We start from the raw sequence: 19,566 nt of genomic DNA on the forward strand, positions 1-19,566 counted from the left end.
TACTTTTTTGGGGAAGAATATTACCCAAATCAATTTAATTTAACATTGAAAAGAATATAAACATATCTCAGCATGGGAAAATATCATAAACAAGAAAATCAATACATATACAGTCATAGGGAAAAGTGTGGTATCTATAATACAGTATAAATACAAAAACAGCAAAACCCAATCCCCCTCCACGGACAGAACCACCAGGTCACCCTGCCATCTCTGGACCTCTCCCACCTCCCATGTGGCCCTCAAAGATGAAGTCCACATCTCAAGCACAGCTATCCTTACTAATGGAGGCTGTGCTCTCTAGGATAGGAATCTATTCATTCTGTAATGGTGAGAGAGAGTACAATTTTTTTCTTTCGGAACACTGTTTAGAAGTACTGATAGCAACTTTCCAAACATTGAGGCTTGTGCTAAAAAGGGTCAAACTCTTGGGTGCCTTCTCTGACACTAGCTCCGATATGACCCAGCTAGCACCCTATGATTCTAAGATGACAGATCCCAATCAGCACCAATCAGCACTATGAGCTCCCTTAATAGTCAAGCGCTAGGGCTAAATCAGGAACATGTCATGACCATTCAAGAAATCGCTTATAAGCTTTGAACACTGAAAAAGAGAGTCATGGCTGGCTGGGGATCAGTTTATAGTAAAGAGGTTGTCTGGAAACCTCTGTATTTTAAGATCACAATATTTAAAGGATGCTCAAATAATTTATAAAGGTTAGAGAAAGTTTCAATTTGTAAGGCTTCCAAAATTAAGAAGAAAATAACAAAAAGTGAGAATTAGAAATGTAAAAGTAACTGTAAGCAGCTTTTCTTCCCCTGAATAATGTTAGTCTGTAACTGTTGGCAAGAGAGTGATCTCTTAATTCTGGTTTCCTTAGCTAATATTCTAGGAGTTTAAATTTCAATTCTTAAAGTTCTTCATGAGTATTTTTGGTCAGATTATACTTCTGCTTAGTTCTTAAGCAGTCCCTTGCCATTCTCCACACCCTGGTCTCCCCGACTCCACCAAAATTCCCTTCCATTGCCCTAAAACTCTGCAACATTTCAACGTGGAAATACCCAATGGAAAATGGCACCACTAAATTTTCTGAAGAATACGAGTGAATGTATTTTTTTCTTTTCCCAAAGGAAAAGGAACTGCCTGCAAATATTTAAGCTCTAATTATCTGGTTAAAATTTTCCTGCCTGTAATTATCAATATTATAATCATGCTACATATACAGTTACTTGCCTTTATGTGAAAAGAAAAACCCACCTGGTCATATCATCAAAGAGAACCATTTATACTAGATACAATTTAAATTGGCTAAAAACTGGTCAGAGTTTGAATGAAACAAAGTAAGTGTCTTTAGGAGGCCACTAACTTAACCTTGAACAATCATTAATGATTGGTTAAGTCATAGGTTTAATAGTGATTAGTTTATAACATGCTGGATACACCCCAAGCAATGAAGCAGAAGCTATTCAATTACATTTAAGTGCTATCAAATCTGTAACTAGTCAGAGATTCTGGAATTGAACCAAGCCAATCACTAATATCATATTTTAACAAACTCAGAAGTATACTGTAAAAATACACTAAGTCCATGAGGTTTCATAATGTTATTAAAAATGAAAATAAGGTAGCATGAATACATGGTGCTAATGTCTTATTTCTTTCAGTGATTCTCAAGGTATTGCTGGGTCCCTTAGAAATATGTGTCATTTAATTTTGTGTGTGTATGGTTAAGGTATTAGATTACTATCCACAAGCTGTAAACACCTGCATGGCACCAGATATACTTTCAGAAGTAGATGTTATGTGGCAAGTACCAAAATGTGATGATCAATTCTCTATTGATTAAATTTAAACTTCCTCATTTGGTTAAACAGCCAGTGTATACCAGAGTTCTACACAGGTCAAAATTATATCACTTTCAGAGCAGCAATACGTGATCCAAGGTTTTCTTGAAGGTAGTGCAAAAGATGCAGTTCATAATGTTCTCCAGATTCAGGAACTCTTATGCTGTGTCTCTCCTGAGGATAGATCTTAAAAAACAACAACAAAATCAAAATACAAAAAATAAGAACTTAGTATCTCCTTCCAAAGCTTTCCAGAGATTTTCAACAGGATTAATAACATGGAGTAGAGCTTCTCCAAGATACTGCATACACACCTCCAATGTAAAGGGCCCTCTCCTTTAATTTTTTTAATATTATTAAAAAAAACTTTTTTGGCCACACCCCACGATGCACAGGCTCTTAGTTCCCGTCCAAGGTAGGAAGTGGGCATCTCAGCCACCAACTGAACCGCTGGGGAAGCCCCTCTTCTTTGTGTAATTCCCTGTGTACCACTAAGCTTACAGAAGGGGTCAATGGTTCTCCAAGTGTGGTTTGCAGACTCCTGGAGTCTTCAGAAACCCTTTCAAGGGATACACAGGGTCAAAACTACTTTCAGAACAAAACTAAGACATTAAAGAATAAGCCTTTATCCACTGTGTTGGCATCTGCACTGATAATGAAAGGCAACGGTGGACAAACTGCTGGTGCCTTAGCATGAATCAAATCAGTGACATACACTTTAGTAAATAAGGGAAAATGCCAGCTTCATTTAAGTATAAGTAAAATTTAGAATTTTATTAAATTGCAACCCTTGAGCAGAGGTCTTTTTATATTCTGGGGTGATAAAATGGGCAGAATGCATAATGCACTTCTGCTACAGGATGTCTGAAGGAAAAGATTTGTACAACTGAGTTTTCTTTCTTTTATCTGTGCCTTGAGGCATGCAAGCTCTTAAGTCCCCAACCGGGGATCGAACCCACGCCCCCTGCACTGGAAGCGTGGCGTCTTAACCACTGGATTGCCAGGGTTTCTAAAACTGAGCTTATAAACGGAACTCTGTTTTCTCACTTGAAAAAAAGACATCTATGGTGATTCAGACTTGACTACTTGGCAAACATTTTCTCAAAAATAATGTGAGCTGGCTACTTCAAAGTCAACATTGACAGTATTTGTTGCTAGTGATAAATTTCAAGATTTTAAGTGAAAATTAGAATTTTGGAAAACTTGCATCTACCACTACTATTTCATGAGTTTCCCAATACCTGGAAGACTTTACTGTTGGGATCAGTGGTAGTATTAATGTATGTGATTTTAAAAATATTGTATGATGAAATGAGTCAACACTTAGAAGTGAACCAGTGTTTTCCAGATGACCAATGCATGGATAAAAGATGCATCTGAAGTACAAGATCCATCCAACAGACTATAAGAGAGCATGAAAAGTTTACAGATATGGCTTCAGATTCCGCACTATAACTAACCTTCAAGGAACTACCATCTGTCCAGTTTTAGTGTAGCAACAAAGAATAGCCAATATGATCTGAAAAAGCTAAAATATTACTCCCATTTCTTAGCTAGGTATTTTGTGAGGCCGAAATGTCTTCATCTACTTTAGCCAAAACAACATTTCACAACAGACTATACATGGAAGTAGATATGAGCATTGAGGTGTATTTCTTATTAAGCCAGATATTAAAGGGATTTACAAATATGTAAAACAATACTTTCTCAGTAAACTTTAAATTGTTTTTCGCCCATAAAAAAAAATGTGATCTGTGCTAACATGTAATAATAGTTTATCACTGTTAACTAAATAAATATTTTAAGATTTTCTTAGTCAATATAACAGCAATACTCATAGACATAACTCGTGTAAACAAAAACTTTTTGGTATACAAAAGGGTCCTGAGACCCTTGAAAACTGATGTTATAGCTACATATCTCATAGTTTACCTACATAAATGCCAACTGAAACATAAAAGAAGGAAAGTAATATTTTTCATTTCTTATGGGCATATAATTCATGCAAGGAGTAGAAACAAGGAAGAAAAGGAAGAACAGTTTCTCTTAAAAGATTTTTTTTTTTTAAAATAATGGAGCAATGGAGGTGGGTAACTTTTGGTTTCTGCCCCAGTGTCAATATAAAATAGAAGAAAATTAAAAGACCATATATTCAGGTCCTAAAAATCCTTTACAACAATGAAATCAAGTAGCATTTCCTCACCCTTCCAAGGGGAAGAAGAAAAGCAAAGGAGGATAGTGAATGGACTCCTGTCATCTTGTCCACGATTACAAACTGAAAGCAGATACAGATACACAAGTCATGTAATCGGACAGGCCAATTTTCATCCTGACTTCAACAGAATCTTAACTTTTATCCAACTAGAGGCACTGCTAACTATGCCTATTATTTCAGTTCTCTTAAGCAGAGAGTGGCCACAGCTGAAAATTCAACTTCACTCCATCGTTTATTATATTCCAAAGTAACCAATCATGAATGATGACTATTTTAATCAGAAAATTAAAAGAACTCACCTGTAAATCATATGGCTTTCCAGCCCTCACTAAAAAACTCAGTAATATACTGGTGTGTGCAAAATGAACATTCTCATCCAAGAACCCATGTAAGAGTAGTAAACGATTTGGTCTGGAGAAATGGAAATATCAGAGGATGAGGTAAAACAGAGTATTTGGGAAAACTACTAAACTTGTTAAAACTAACCATAACCTACTACAATAACTTCCTTATACTGTAATGTTAGAATAAGGATTCAACATTTCAATATTAAATTAGTAATATATTAACCAGATGCTATATGTAATGAAAAAAAGTAAATCACGTGTTCAATTTCCTATTAAGATATTAGCATACATCAATAATTACAGCATGTCCCTAGAAAAAGAACAATCACATGTGGTCTTTGTAAAATATATGTTAAGCAGCAGTGGGATTTTCTCCACTGGGAAACAGCGGTGCTGTGCTGCGCTTAGTCGCTCAGTCGCTCAAGTCGTGTCTGACTCTTTGCGACCCCATGGACTGTAGCCCGCCAGGCTCCTCTGTCCATGGACATCCTCTAGGCAAGGATACTGGAGTGGGTTGCCATGCGCTTCTCCAGGGAAACAGTGGTATACATAATTAATAAGCTTTTTTTAACACATCAGCAATTGCTTCAAATATAACTTGCTAAAAAACCCAAATTATATGAACTGGCCTATAATTCAGCTTTAAGAAAACAGCCATGCCTTCTAGTAATCCATAAAATATTAGTTTTATTTTTGTCATATTTGTAGCTTTCCTTATTATTAAAGACAATCTTAAAAAATACAATTTTAAATTTATAATTTTAATTTTAAAGCTTGAACTTACTCAGAGGGGAATTTTTCTGCCTGCATGGCCACAGATCCTAAGTAATAGCCCTGTTCATTCTGGTCAGGGTGACCCATATAACGTTCCGTGTAGCCTGTATCATAGAAGATCCACAGAGTGACTGGGGCCCCAGCAATAGCAACCTACATAAGATAACAGTGACAGTCAAGTGTGGTTCAGAAAAGAATGGTTAACACTGAGAGTCTGTAACTGCAAATTTATAGGCTAAAATTATCTTTAGGCTTTAGCCTCACAATTATGGTCTCAGGCAACTCAGAAAATCAAAGGGGAATGCCAAGGTCAAGAACTTGATACTTAATGAGTCAGCTAGCTTCATGTTCCAGAGGTGCCACACACTAAATCCTTAACCTGGGCTGGATGAAACATAAACATGAGTCTCCATTAGAAGAGGAGGTGAACTAGAACATGTGAATGCCTCAGTGTAAGCTGAGGAAAAAAATATGGGACAAGTGTCAGCTTTACATAGGAAGAGCAGTCATTTTCTTCTTTTTTGTTTTTTTAGCTTCTGTTGGCAGTACAGAATTTAAAACAATGAATGAAATATATTTACGTACTAAACACTTGTCTCATTTTAAGGCTCCCACACAGTTTTATATTTAAATATTGTAATTACTTTCTTGACAACTGCAAGCCTGGGAAAATTATGGCAGTATTCAGAGTTCGTTTTGTGGTTATTATAAACAAAGATTATCTGAATATACAAAAACCCTATCACTTTTATTTCTAAAAATAAACAATTTCCACTGTAAAAATCATGTTAATGAAATAAGAAAAATGCTACTCATTATTTCCATTTTCTTAACAGTTTTTAGCATCTTTTTTCTAACATATTTTTCTAAGAGGTTGTTTATAAAGTTGTAATCACTGCTTATATATTTAGTAGTTTATTCATTTGGTACAGATTTACTTAGGACCTACTATGCGCCAAGCATTGTGCTTGGCTGCTGAGGATACAGTATAGGGCAGATAGATCCCTGCCCCCAGAGGTTGTAGCCCAATAATTAAACAAATAAGAACAACCCAATACGAATGTGGGTTTTACTAATCATGACTATCTCCCATAATATTTGGCATATGTCTGTTAATAGCTAATAACTGATCAAGCTGACAAGTATTTTATACAGATATATACAGATAAAGAAATATAAATATATATCCCGCAAGTTGACAAGATAAGTCTATTATTTCTCATGGCTGTTAAACACACAAACCCTAACATTTCATAATACTGTCAACTTCAGAAATTTGGTTCTTTTCTTGTATCTCAATTTATAGAAAATTCTACCCTTATTGCAAAAGAAATACCATAGGAAATCACATACCCTGAAGATATCTGACCTCTGCATTAACGCCATTAGGGACAGGTATCCTCCATAGGACCAGCCATGGATGCCCACACGATCTAAGTCAATGAAATCATATTGAGAGGCTAGATACTGGAGTCCTTCCACTTGATCGTCAATTTCTATTTGACCCTGTCAAAAAAGGGAGACCATTTCACTGATTCTGATAAATAAAAATCTCATTATTTTTGAAAGCTGGCAGAAGTTCTTACTAAAAACACCTGTGGTTTTTTATTTTTTAGAAAAGAACTTATTATTGATTGAGATTCTGTGGCTTGGAAAAAAATTTTTTAACTCTATTTAGAGATAGGAGCCTATAGCTTCTGTTGCTAGCCTGTCCTAGAGTTTAGTTACCCCTTAGTCACAAAGTTCTTTCCTACTGCAACCCAAAATGTCCTTTGTCGTATGGGTATTTCCCATTTCCATTTGTTCTGTTGTCTGCTAAGAGGTCTGCATCTTCCTTGTAACAAGCCTTCCTATACCCAAAGATGAAAAATTAGCCCCCTTAAGTGGATGACTAATTTTACTTCTCTTTAAACTGCAATAAAGTGGAAGGAATCACTCTTAAGGTCTTGTCCTCCTCCTTCCCCACTATCTACCTCTAGGAATTGAACATACAATCTCTTTAAAGTCCTATATAGTCCTAATTCCTATCACCACCACCCTATCTGTATTACTAGGCCTGCCAGTGCACACAATCTCACTTTACTGAGCCAAAAACAAAAATAAAAACAAAAACTTACATGAGAATACAACATAAGGTCAAAGAACTGGCTGTGGGAGAAAATCCCCATGTCTTACTCAGCATGTCCAATACACTGGCAAACACAGTAACTGCCTTACTGTGCAAAAGGAACATCGGATTCTCATCATTTCCCAAAGCAGCAGAAAGGACATAGGGCATCTCTAAAAGGTAGCATTAAAGCCTCCTGTAGAGAGAAAGAGGCTTGTCACAAGGAAGGCACTAACCAGTTGGTTTCTCTCTTCACAGAGGACAGAACAAATCTCAGTTATTCCTCTTAACAGTGTACAGGATGCTGAAAACTACACGTGATGCCTTCTGGCTAAACTGGACATAAAAAACAGAAAGAGCGGTGGTTTCTATGTAAAAGTGGCTCTATCTCAGCTCCACAAAGCTACACACGGGTAGGCTGGAATAGCCCAGTGAGCATCGGGGGGCTCCTTCCCTCCCCCCGCAAACACAGGCTCACACGTGTGCACGTGCACGCCAACACACAGCCCCGTCCCCCGTTTCCGTCTCTGGGGTCTCACACCAAACAAAGCACCAAAAAATGCAAACGTCTTTAAAAGAGAAACGCTGGTACGCTCACACACCATTTTATACTTAAAGGCGCCTTCAAATTTAAGCCCTCGGTGACAGGACCCCCTGTTGTCTATCACCACAACCACATAGCCCAGAGAGGCCAGGGTGTTCAGTCGGAAGTACTTCACTCCTTTAAACCGATTATTCACCAACTGCACCTGAGGAAGAAGGACAACTTCAGTGAAATGTATTCTATGGTAGCACACAAAAGCAAATTAGAGAGGCAGGATGCTGCAAAAAACAGAAAGCTTACATTTTTAATATTATTTTGCCTATAAAATGAATTATTTTCTTGTGGCAAGAACACATAAAATGGACCCTCTTAAAAATTTAAGTGTACAATAATGTTTTGTTAATCATAGGACAATTTTGCACAGCAGATGTCTAGAACTTATTCATCTTGCATAATGCAGATTTTTTTAATGGTCACTGTTTAGTAACTCCCTCTTTCCCCTTCCCTGATATATTTTTTAATTAACTTAAATCTTTTCATGTTTATGTTATTTCTTTTCTTTCTTAACTTCACATGCAAAGTTCAGAGAGGATTAGTGAACAACTACAGACTTCAAAATTATAATCTAGATATTAATTACTATAAGATAAATGATTGTCTATTCCATAAAAAAAGTTACTAAAATGATTACTTCTACCTTGAGAAAGAAATGCACCCTTCAAATGACGGAACAGGATCATTTTTTTTTTCTCCCTACTTATATCTTCTGGGATTGTCTCTGACCGGTAGAGGGAAAACTTAAGTACATTAATAAAATACTGTGACCAGTCAGTTTACTTTTCCCTGTTATACAGATCAGTGCAAAAGGTAAGATAATTCTTAAAAAACTTTAGCACCCTAGAAACTATACTTCAAAATGACTGAGAAATTAAATGCAGTTTAGTGCTTCAACAGAAGTAAATTCTCCAGTGAAAAGAAGACTTTAACTAATGGGCAAAAAACTACAGAAGTTCAAGGTTTTGATGGACAGTAAGAGCAAAGAGGAACTAAAGAGCCTCTTGATGAGGGTGAAGGAGGAGAGTATAAGAGCTGGCTTAAGATTAAATATTTAAAAAACTAAGATAATGGCATCCAGACCCATTACTGCATGGTAAATAGGAAGGGGAAAAGGTGGAAGTAGTGACAGATTTCCTCTTCTTGGGCTCCAAAATCACTGCAGACGGTGACCGCAGCCATGAAACCGTAAGACAGTTGCTTCTTGGTAGGAAAGCTATGACAAACCTAGACAGCGTGTTGAAAAGCAGGGACATTACTCTGTCAACAAAGGTCCGTATAGTCAAGGCTATGGTCTTCCCAGGGGTCACGTACGATTGTGAGAGCTGGACCATAAAGAAGGTAGAATGCCAAAGAACTGATGCCTTCAACTGTGGTGCTGGAGAAGACCCTTGGACAGCAAGAGATCAAACCAATCTTTTGTTTTGCTTTGTTTCTTGGTGCCAGAACCTGGGACAAACCAGTCAATCTTAAGGAAGATCAACCCTGAATATTCAGTGGAAGGACTGAAGCTGAAGCTTCAGTATTCTGGCCATCTGACGAGAACAGATGACTCACTGGAAAAGTCCCTGATGCTGGGAAAGATTGAGGGCAGAAGGAGAAGAGGGCATCAGAGGAAGAGACGACTGGAAGGCATCACTGATACAATGAACATGAACGTGGGCAAACTCCAGGAGATGGTGAGGGACAGGGAGGCCTGGCATGCTGTAATCCACGGGGTCGCAAAGAGTAAGACACAACTGGGGGACTGAACCGCAACAACAAAGACAGATAATAAACAAAAAATGGATTCTGGCAAAACTGAGAAAGCGTTCTCTGGTGGAAACAATGGGAAAACCAAGTTAGTCAGGAATTAAAATAAGAACGGATGCTTTCTTCACTCAATAAACATCTACTGATCATTTACTGGGCTAGACTGGAGGTGGGCATGTATAAAAATCTTCCTTTTGAACTTCTGGATGTTTAGTTACCACTGTAACAACTGCCAAACAGGTCTTTGTTTCTATACTTGTCCTCCATACAGTCTATTCTCACAGTAACAGAACAATGTTTTAAAAATGTAAATCAGGTATGACTTTATATCTGGCTCCTTCTAATGGCAGGGCATTTAGATCAGAGTAAGATCTAAACTCCTTACCACTGCCTTCGAGACCCTACATTACTTAGCCCTTGGCTATTTTCTCTCACCTCATTTCTCCCCCTTGAGCACTGTATTCTAGTCTTGCTACCAACTATATCGAGTTGGTTCTAACCCCAGGACCTTGAGACTTACTCTTCCATCAGTCTGGAATGCTCTTCCCTCAGCAATTTTAACATGGCTCATCCCTTCTCATCCTCTGCAACTCCGAGAGCTTCCTTGACCTTCTCATCAGAACCCTCATTTTAGTCACTTTATCTTCCTTCTCAACAATTATTCATAACACTTCCATTATATGAAGTTACATAATTTATCTTATTTTCCTCATTAATCTTCATGAGGGTGGGACATTAGTCTGACTTGTTCATTGTGGTTATCCTCATTGCCTAGGATACTTCTTGGTACATAAGAGGTGCTCAGTGACTATTTGCTGAATAAATGAATGAAAAATAAAGAATGATGGTTTTCCTTTCTACCTTGGGAAGAGGTGTTTGGTGGGCAAAGGTGCTTATTTTTAAAGGAAGGGAGCTGCAAAAAGAAGTAGTAAGCCTAGAAGAACACAAATGCGAACATGTAAGAAAATTAACTCACTTCTTTGCCTGCTGTAAATCACCGAAGATGGCCTCAGTTGCCTGATAAGAACATTTTCCCCCAGAGCCAGTATTTCTGCCTTTGCAGCCTCAAGGCCTGCTTCTTCTTAGAAGAAGGTACTTAAACACAATGCCCTTTAGCACCAAGAATTCAAAAGTTTTCTTCAGTATCAATTCTTTAAAACCTGTATTCTGCTATTTTAACCTCTCTTATGCATTTATGTTTGCAGAACAGTGTCCCACACATAGGAAGTATCATAAGTATTTGTTAAATAAACATTTTTAAACAACACTACTGTTATCAATAAAAAGTTTAAAGCAATAAGCCTTAACTTCAAATAGAATTATTTGTTGCTTTCCTTGGTTTCACTTATATCCTACTGCAGGCATTGCAAATTTAATCAGGAAGTAATTCCTTTCACATTATGAATTGAGACAATGTTCCTATTTAAAAAGACTCCCACTTTGATCTGAATACCTACCAAAGGAAGAAAAAAAAAAAAGACTTGGATCACTTCTAGGATTTAATCAAATTTTGCAAGGTTACTGTGTGCTAGTAGAAAGATCTGCTCTTACATTAAGGAGTCTCTCATAACTAATCAAAATTATTATCAAACACAAGGATGAATGATCTCCCAATGGGTTGAAGTGCCAACGGATTCTGTCACTCAAAGTCTTAGAGTGAAATCTCCCTGCAGACTGAATACCAGATTTTCCTGTGGGCTCACCAAATTTGAATGCATCCAAAAAACATGTTGAGAAACAAACAGCTCTATTTTAGTGGTATTAAGTATATTCACACTGTTGTACAACCACCACCACTACTGCTTTCCAGAGCCTTTTCATCATGTCAAACAGAAACTTCAAATCTTTAAACAATAATTCCCTATCCCTCCCCCAGTCCCTGACAAGTTCTTTTCTACTTTCTATCTCTATGAATTTGCTTCTTCTGGGTATCTCACACCAGTGGAATAATACAATATTTATCCTTTTGTGCCTGGCTTATTTCACTTAGCATAATGTCCTCAAGGTTCACCCATGTAGCATAAGTCAGAATTTCAACCTTTTTTAAGGCTGCATAATATTGCTTTATATATCACATTTTGTTTACCCATTTGTCTATCAATGGACCCTGGGGTTGCTTCCATCTTTTGGCTATTGTGAATGATGTTGCAATTGACACTGCATACTTGTAACTCAAACAAGTATCTGAGTCTCTGCTTTCAATTCTTCTGGGTATGTAGCCTGATGGAACTGCTGGATCAGATTGTAATTCTATGTATAAATTTTTGAAGTACTGCTATATTGTTTCTCACAGCAGCTGCATCATTTTACATTCCCATCAGCAAAGTAGAGTTCCAATTTTTCTACACCCTCACCAACATTTATTATTTTCCTTTTTATTAAAAAAAAGAGCTACTCTAAAGGGTATGAAGTGCTATCTCATTGTGGTTTTGATTTGCATTTCCCTAATGATTAGTGACACTATCTTTTCATATGGCTTAGACTTTTTAAACTTAATTACTAATATAAGGGGGGATTCCCTGGTAGCTCAGATGGTAAAATGTCTGCCTACAATGTGGGAGACCCAGGTTCAATCCCTGGGTTGGGAAGATCCCCTGGAGAAGGAAATGGCAACCCACTCCAGAACTCTTGCCTGGAAAATCCCATGGACTGAGGAGCTTGGCAGGCTACAGTCCATGGGGTCACAGAGTCAGATACGACTGAGCAACTTCACTTCACTAATATAAGGAGTCCTTTAAAATCCTAAAGTCCTTAAAAATCTAGATAACCAGCTAGTTTTTATGTTTTTCACATATCTCATATATCATTTCTTCATTGGGAAGAAGAAACATCCTTCTTAAATAATAGAACATGTAAAGATTTTAAGAATGTCCTCTAATTTCTCTCTTGAATTTCTTTATATTATACCTTTTTTTAAGTTCACAAAGATCTGGCTTCCAAGTTTTTAAGAGAAGTTTCATTTAACTCTTTCATAATTTATGTGTAGATAACTACTGTGTAAATGCAAATCACGTTTTGTTTGTAAAACACATTAAACAACGGCAAAGTGATTTAAGTTGATATATGATCATCATTGCTGAGATGTTATGGCTTATGTAGCTACCTTTTATGTTTTGGATAACTTGACACCTAGATACACTTTCAGATCTGAATAACGGGATGTAACTATGAAATATGGTATTTACTGAATTCTAGAGTTGTAATTGGACCTCCCTGATGCTACAGTAGATAAGAATCCATCTGCCAATGCAGGAGTCACAGGTTCAATCCCTGGTCTGGGAAGATCCCACATGCCATGGTGCAAGTCCATGTGCCACAACTCCTAAGCCTGTGCTCCAGAGCCCAGGAGCCGCGATTCCTGAAGCTGGGAAGCCCGCGCACCCAGACCTGTGCTCTGTGGCGAGAGGAGCCGTCACAGTGAGAAGCCTGCGCAACCGCAACAAAGAGGAGCCCCTGCTGGACAGACCTACAGAAGGCCTGAGTGCAGCAACAGAGACCCAGCACCATCAAAAATAAATTAACCTTAAAAAAGAGAGAGAGTTATATTAGGAAAAAATAGTGTACTTCTAACTTCTTTAGGGACTCAATGTGAGATATATAACCAAGATTAAACTTTAAAAAAAAATTACCAGTTAACCAACTAACCTACCCAAAACACTTTACTCTGATAGTAAAATTTCCTTAATATTCACATGCTAATATGAAAAAAGAAAATCAAGGTGTAAACTTGCAGTGCTGAAGAATAGTATGTGGGGTATTAAGCTGCTTCAGTCGTGTCTGACTCTTTGCGACCCCATGGACTGTAGCCCACCAGGTTCCTCTGCCCACGGGGTTCTCCAGGCAAGAGTACTAGAGTGGGTTGCCATGTCCTCTTCAAGGAGACCTCTCCAACCCAGGGGTCAAACTGCATGTCTTGGGTCTCCTGCATCGGCAGGCCGATGCTTTACCACTACTGCCACCTGGGAAGCCCCGGGTTTAAATTCTCGCTTATGTAAAAGCTGTGTGACATGTGGACTCGTGCCATTTAGCAGCTGCCTAGCTGCTGCTGCTAAGTCACTTCAGTCGTGTCCGACTCTGTGCAACCCCACAGACGGCAGCCCACCAGGCTCCTCTGTCCCTGGGATTCTCCACGCAAGAGTACTGGAGTGGGGTGCCATCTCCTTCTCCAGCAGTTGCCTTAACTAACTGATAAAAGTAATATAGCTTGCTTGAGAGATCTGGCCTTAGAATGAAGAGAGGGAATTCATTAGGATACCAAAGGTTTCAAAAATATCTGTTAAGACTCTTTTATAACCAAGACATTTAATTATTTAATACCATTTTCCAAACAAGTTCTCTACCTAGAATACAACATATTTACTAACCGACATGACCATCACATTCCCCATGACAGTTATAGTCCTCAGCGTGAATTAAGAAATTGACATTGAGGGAATTCCTGGGCATTCTGAGAAGGCAGTGGCACCCCACTCCAGCACTCTTGCCTGGAAAATCCCATGGATGGAGGAGCCTGGTAGGCTGCAGTCCATGGGGTTGCTAAGAGTCGGACACGACTGAGCAACTTCACTTTCACGCACTGGAGGAGGAAATGACAACCCACTCCAGTGTTCTTGCCTGGAGAATCCCAGGGACAGGGGAGCCTGGTGGGCTGCCGTCTATGGTATCGCACAGAGTCGGACACGACTGAAGCAACTTAGCAGCAGCCAGTGGTTAAGACTCCGCACTTTCACTGCCAAGGGCCCTGGTTCAATCCCTGGTTGGGGAACTAAGATCCCACAAGCAAAGCAGCATGGCCCCAAAAAAGAAAGTAACACTGATTTTCAAATTTGCTACCTAACAAAACCCAGCTTCCTAAACTCCTAAACTGGGTAATGAGGGCATAAGCCACAGTCAGTAATAGCAGAGGCTCAGCAATGCTCAAATCTTAAACAACTGATCAGACATTTAAATAAAAAATTATCTAAAAAAAAGAAAAGAAAAACACATACACATATGTACATAAATATGCCTACCTGAGGACCACCATATATAAACAGCACAGTGGGGTATTTCTTTCCAGGTTGTAGATCATGAGGTTTGTACAGCATCCCATACAATGTAAATCCAGTAGTGCTTTCAAAAGAAAAAATTTCTGGAGGGGTATAGTCAGGAAGAGGACCTGGGAGGAGGTAATATATTCTGTAAAGTTCTTATGGGAGCTTGGCAATCTGAGAGCAAGGAAAAAATACCATAAACCCACTACCCTAATAACTATCCCTTCTTTAGATGATAAGCAAGAAATTAAACACAAATAGTTATATTTAAGAAAGGAAATCTAATGAACATATCAAATTATCTATTTCAGAAGCAGACACAAAGTATTATCAATAATCCTTGGAGCCCAGGAGGTATTTACATGCAGAACACAAATACTTTGCACTCAGCTTATATAACTTATCGATGGTTAAGCCATATACCTGATGAGAAACTGAAAGCACGAATTAACTTGCTCAAAGCAGGTGCTCAAAAAACATTTCTTTATGATCATTAGAGAATAAGCCTAATCAGAACCCAGAAAAAAAAAAAATCATGATCAGTGTTTGGTTTTAGAAAGCCACACAGACCTCTCCTGAGTCTATGTATACTGGATGATGTTCCAGTCGAAGCAGAGATCAGCGTATTAGCAATTCTAATTGTGGACATCAGAACATACCCATACCTTGTGGTTTTGCACTAATTTCTTAACCCTTTAGGAGATATTTATGGGTGAAAATATCTAACAGAAAAAAGGATTTGGGTATAAAATGAGTTAGAAGATATAAAATATTAGTCCACTGTTTAAGAAATCAAGCATTTTAAATTCAGGTAATCACAGTGCTCTTCACTGCCATATAAAATGAGGATTTATCTTTTATTAAGATGGCCATTGCAAGTGCTGGTAGAAGTTTAAGAAAGCTACCAGCTGGGTATTCCTTAAAGCTGCAGCTTCCCTGCTTAAGAGTATTACTAGTTCAGTCTGTGTGACGTTCAGTTGTTTACCTGGGAAATCATCCAAACATGTGAATAAATCACTTCCTAGCTGTTATCTTGATTATTTTAATCTTATTTTCAAAAAGGCCTTCCAGTTTGCTCCTGCCTGGAGTAGGAGGTAGCCAGCCTTATTTGATAATTGATAGACTAGGAGGGATGGGACCGATCAGCAGCCGAAGGACAGGCAGTGGTGAGAGGTGGAAGACTCTGTTCAGGAAAAGTGGACCTACGACACAGGAGTAGAGCACTGACGTACTAATCTTACTTAAGATCGGGTTCAGGAAAATGAGTACCTGCTGAATCCAAGATAGTGGCCCAGAATTCTTTTGTTTTGCAGGTTGGGTCACCGTCAGGACTTGCCAGCTTGTAAAGGGACACACAGTGTGGATTCTTCTGGTTACTATACTTACTTATAAAGAAGTCACAATGCTAGAGAAAGGAAAAACAATTATTTTTTCCCCCAGGGAAAAGTAAAAAAGGTTATCTGTTGCTAAATCTGCATTGATGCTATAGCAGGCGTACGGTAACAGTCTGACCAATTATGTGAATATACAATGCTAAACTTAAGGCTAAGGTTTTTATAGGTTGTTTCACTTTTCACGTTACTAAAAAGGAGTATTACAAGAACAGAGGTTTTTATATGACAGGAAACCCTTTTCAAACAGGGACTTAATACCCGGCTGATGCAGCAAGAATGTGAATAACCACGGTCAGTCAGCCTCGTCACCTCTCCAGGATTTACATAACTGACCACATACAGGTGATGTTCTAAAGGAGAGTCTTTGGTGCCTTCAAAATATACCAGCTTTCTGACTTCGTCAACCTGGATCTGTCAAAATAACAACATAAAATTCAGTGCTAGTATGACCTTGGCAAGACCAGTCAATTTTACTCAGAATCATTTGAGTCACACTCTGACTTGTGCCTCTCTTTAAAAGTTTGTCACTAATGTTAATAAGCTTGAGTTGGTTTTGTTCATGTCTTAATAGATCCTGTTCAGAAATTTAAAAGGACGCCCGAGTTACATGCTGCTGATAATTTTCAATATGGTAAAATATGTGCATTTCTTAAAATACAAAAATTATTTCATTACAACAACTACCCTTCACAGAGGAAAGTATCTGCGTCACAGCTCAGGCCCGCCATTCCTGCGCACCGCGAGTTCACTTTCAGCGCCCCATCTGTGCCTCGGTGCGGCGGGAGCTCCTGCTTCTTGTTAGTGCGGCAGCATCTCAGGCAGTGTTCTTTTTGCTCTTTTGTACAAATTTGCAAAAATGGTTTATCTATCGGGTCGGGGAATACTTCTACTCAATCACTCAATCAGTTTCAATACTGGCATAGTATAAATAAGTATGAAGGAAATCTTTTAAGTCTTCATTCAGAACACAAAAAAAACTGCAAGTACACTCACAGCTGAATTCACTTAATATTCCTTCCAAATTACAGTGAGATTCTAAATAAATGGCTTTTATTGTTCCTTTTCAAAATCTTCCAGCAGCCTGCTCAAATAATGTTTAATAAAATTCAAACTTTTATACAGAAAACAAAGTAGTATTTCTAAAAGCAAATATTTTTAGATGCCACATTTTCTTCAAGAAGCTTCTTAATCATTGCAAACATATTTTAGCATGCATGGATACAGAAATAAAGAGAAATGACATTAAGTACGGCCTATAAGACACAGACAGAAAGGATACAAAGGATAAGAGATGGCAGAACAAACTTTCATGAAGCTTCACAGGTATGTGTTAATCTGTGTAAAAGGTCAGGACTGGTTCTGCTCTTGATTTAGCAGTTAGAAGTCAGGCCTTTCAAAACTAAATAAATAGTTAACTCCTTATTCCTTTTTCTCTGTTTCCTGTAACAACTTTACAGGAAACACCCGAGGGTTTCAGTATCACGTGAACATCAGAATCACCTGAGGGACTTGTAAAACAGATTGCTGGATCCCACCTCCAGACAACTTTCTCGATTCAAGAGGTCTAGGATGGGCCTAGTAGTTCTAAAGTTTCCAGGTGATATTGATCCTTTGTGGTCAAGAGAACATACTCTGAGAACCCTAAGTGGCTAACAGTCTTAAAAACCTCAAAGATTTACTCAATTACTGGCATTAAAAATCTTTGGGTGAACAGGTCAGCTGCAAAAGTAGAAAATGGAAAGAAAACTTCAAAAAAAAAAAAAAAAAGCAAGACAAGAGGGAAAATAGAAGAGTAAGAAAGAGAGACAAATATATCACATAAATAGGTGTGATAGAAAAGAACTGATACACATTATATAGCAAGTAATAGAAAGACACTTAGGTTGCCCAAATAAGGTTCAGCTTTGTATAATTCTGGGGTTTCCCTCAGTATTATCCCCATTACACAGCATGAAGTTTATATTAGTGTAAATATACTTAACTTTACAGAACTTAAGAATTCCACTAACATCTGACAGTAACACTTAAAGATTCCCTAAACAGAAAAAAATATACTGAGTATATAACCAGAAGGCCAACTGACACTGTCAGTGGAAATGAGACTTTAAAGGTCACCTATTATATTCTAAAGTTATCACCAACAAAAACAAGCCTGGGGCCTGTATCTTCATTCTTTCTCCTTAATCACCTAAGGAACTATGAGTGACTTCTATAGTAGCCAGTATACATAATTCTTTAATAAATTTCTGAATCAATTTGAGGAAATCATAGGCCTTCACTAAATCCTGGTAGCATACCTCAACTTAACTTTATGGATCACACATATAAAGGATGGAGCTCTTGGAGATCTCATGAAACTGACCATCTAACTGAAAGTTGAAACAAATACAAGGTACTATGAAAGGCAAAAGAAAAAAACTAGAATTCATTGAGTTGCTATAGCAAGCCATATGCCAACAGTGAAACAGGGTGGACATCCTCCCTTTCCTTATCACTCTATGCTCTGTATAAATGTCCAATATAATCTGCAAGTGTTATATGAAACTTTAAATGTGTGAGATAAGATAAACAGGCTAATGAAAGAGCGTCACTGTCTCAGGAACTGTAAACGCACCAATGCAGAAACGACACAAGTAGTCTACAAGAGACTCAGAAATCGTTTTCAAGCTATATCCTCACTCACTTTTGCGAGACTTGGAAAGTATGGACCAGCCTTTTCCTTACTAAGATGCAACACTGCATCTGAAAATGGTGACCTTTAGTAACCAGAACACATCTAATATCAGCATTATTAAATGGGTGAGATTTAGAATTTAAACTAAGATTCTCCCTTTCCAACAACTTGGGTTCTTTGAGGCCCTAGCAGTATTTTAAAAATACTGGGGTCATGTGAAGTTGCACTGCTGATTTTCAGTACTGCATACACACAGCTGATGTTGACTAAACATATCAGTAGAATAAAAGAACATACATTAGATCCATGCCGGCCAAGAACTTCCCATTCACCACTGGTAATTGCTATTTCCTCTTTGATAGGACACTTGAAATCACCTAAAGATAAATATAATTATAATTCAGTACTTTATATCAGACTATAAGCAAATGAAACAATGAAAAACAGTATTCTAAACTCTCTTTTTCAAAAATGGAACACTAAAAAATTCAAAGTTATGTCTAGAATAATGAAAATCCTTTGGAACTAAAGAGAGGTGGTAGCTGCCCAACACTGAATGTACTAAATGCCACTGTTCATTCTAAACGTTTCCTTTAAAAAGGTTAATGTCATGTGAATTTCACCTCAACATAAAGTCTACAGTTAAAAAAAATTCCAAGTTATGAGTCTTCTTAATAGTAATGGAATGATCCATGTAACTAAAGTTAAAACAGCAAAATAGACTCTTATGGTAAAGACAGAAAAGAACTCAAAAGCACTTGCATTCCGAGACCTTTGGTTAGACAGACAAAAACAATCTAATGCATCAATGAGGCATTTCTTCTAGA

At 37.8% G+C, this 19,566-nt stretch overlaps 1 protein-coding gene across 6 annotated transcripts in view; it reads right to left on the reverse strand.

Annotated features, from left to right (window-relative positions):
• The window catches only part of DPP8 (dipeptidyl peptidase 8), a 52,148-nt gene continuing 32,582 nt past the window's right edge, over positions 1-19,566 (reverse strand). For 4 of the 6 annotated variants that reach the window (XM_070468641.1, XM_020870810.2, XM_020870813.2 and 1 more), the window contains exons 13-22: positions 19,037-19,116; positions 16,324-16,476; positions 15,941-16,076; positions 14,651-14,796; positions 7,891-8,037; positions 6,535-6,687; positions 5,192-5,334; positions 4,360-4,471; positions 4,049-4,120; positions 1-2,031 (exon numbers count right to left, since the gene is read on the reverse strand). In XM_070468641.1, coding sequence (XP_070324742.1) covers positions 1,909-2,031; positions 4,049-4,120; positions 4,360-4,471; positions 5,192-5,334; positions 6,535-6,687; positions 7,891-8,037; positions 14,651-14,796; positions 15,941-16,076; positions 16,324-16,476; positions 19,037-19,116 — 1,265 coding nt within the window. In that variant the 3' untranslated portion in view covers positions 1-1,908. Of the gene's footprint in view, positions 2,032-4,048; positions 4,121-4,359; positions 4,472-5,191; positions 5,335-6,534; positions 6,688-7,298; positions 7,485-7,890; positions 8,038-14,650; positions 14,797-15,940; positions 16,077-16,323; positions 16,477-19,036; positions 19,117-19,566 lie in introns of those variants that run through there. The other 2 variants (XM_020870815.2, XR_002309425.2) reach the window with 2 other exon arrangements.

This window comes from Odocoileus virginianus, chromosome 6, assembly GCF_023699985.2.
Source record: "Odocoileus virginianus isolate 20LAN1187 ecotype Illinois chromosome 6, Ovbor_1.2, whole genome shotgun sequence".
Classification (NCBI taxonomy): Eukaryota; Metazoa; Chordata; class Mammalia; order Artiodactyla; family Cervidae; genus Odocoileus; species Odocoileus virginianus.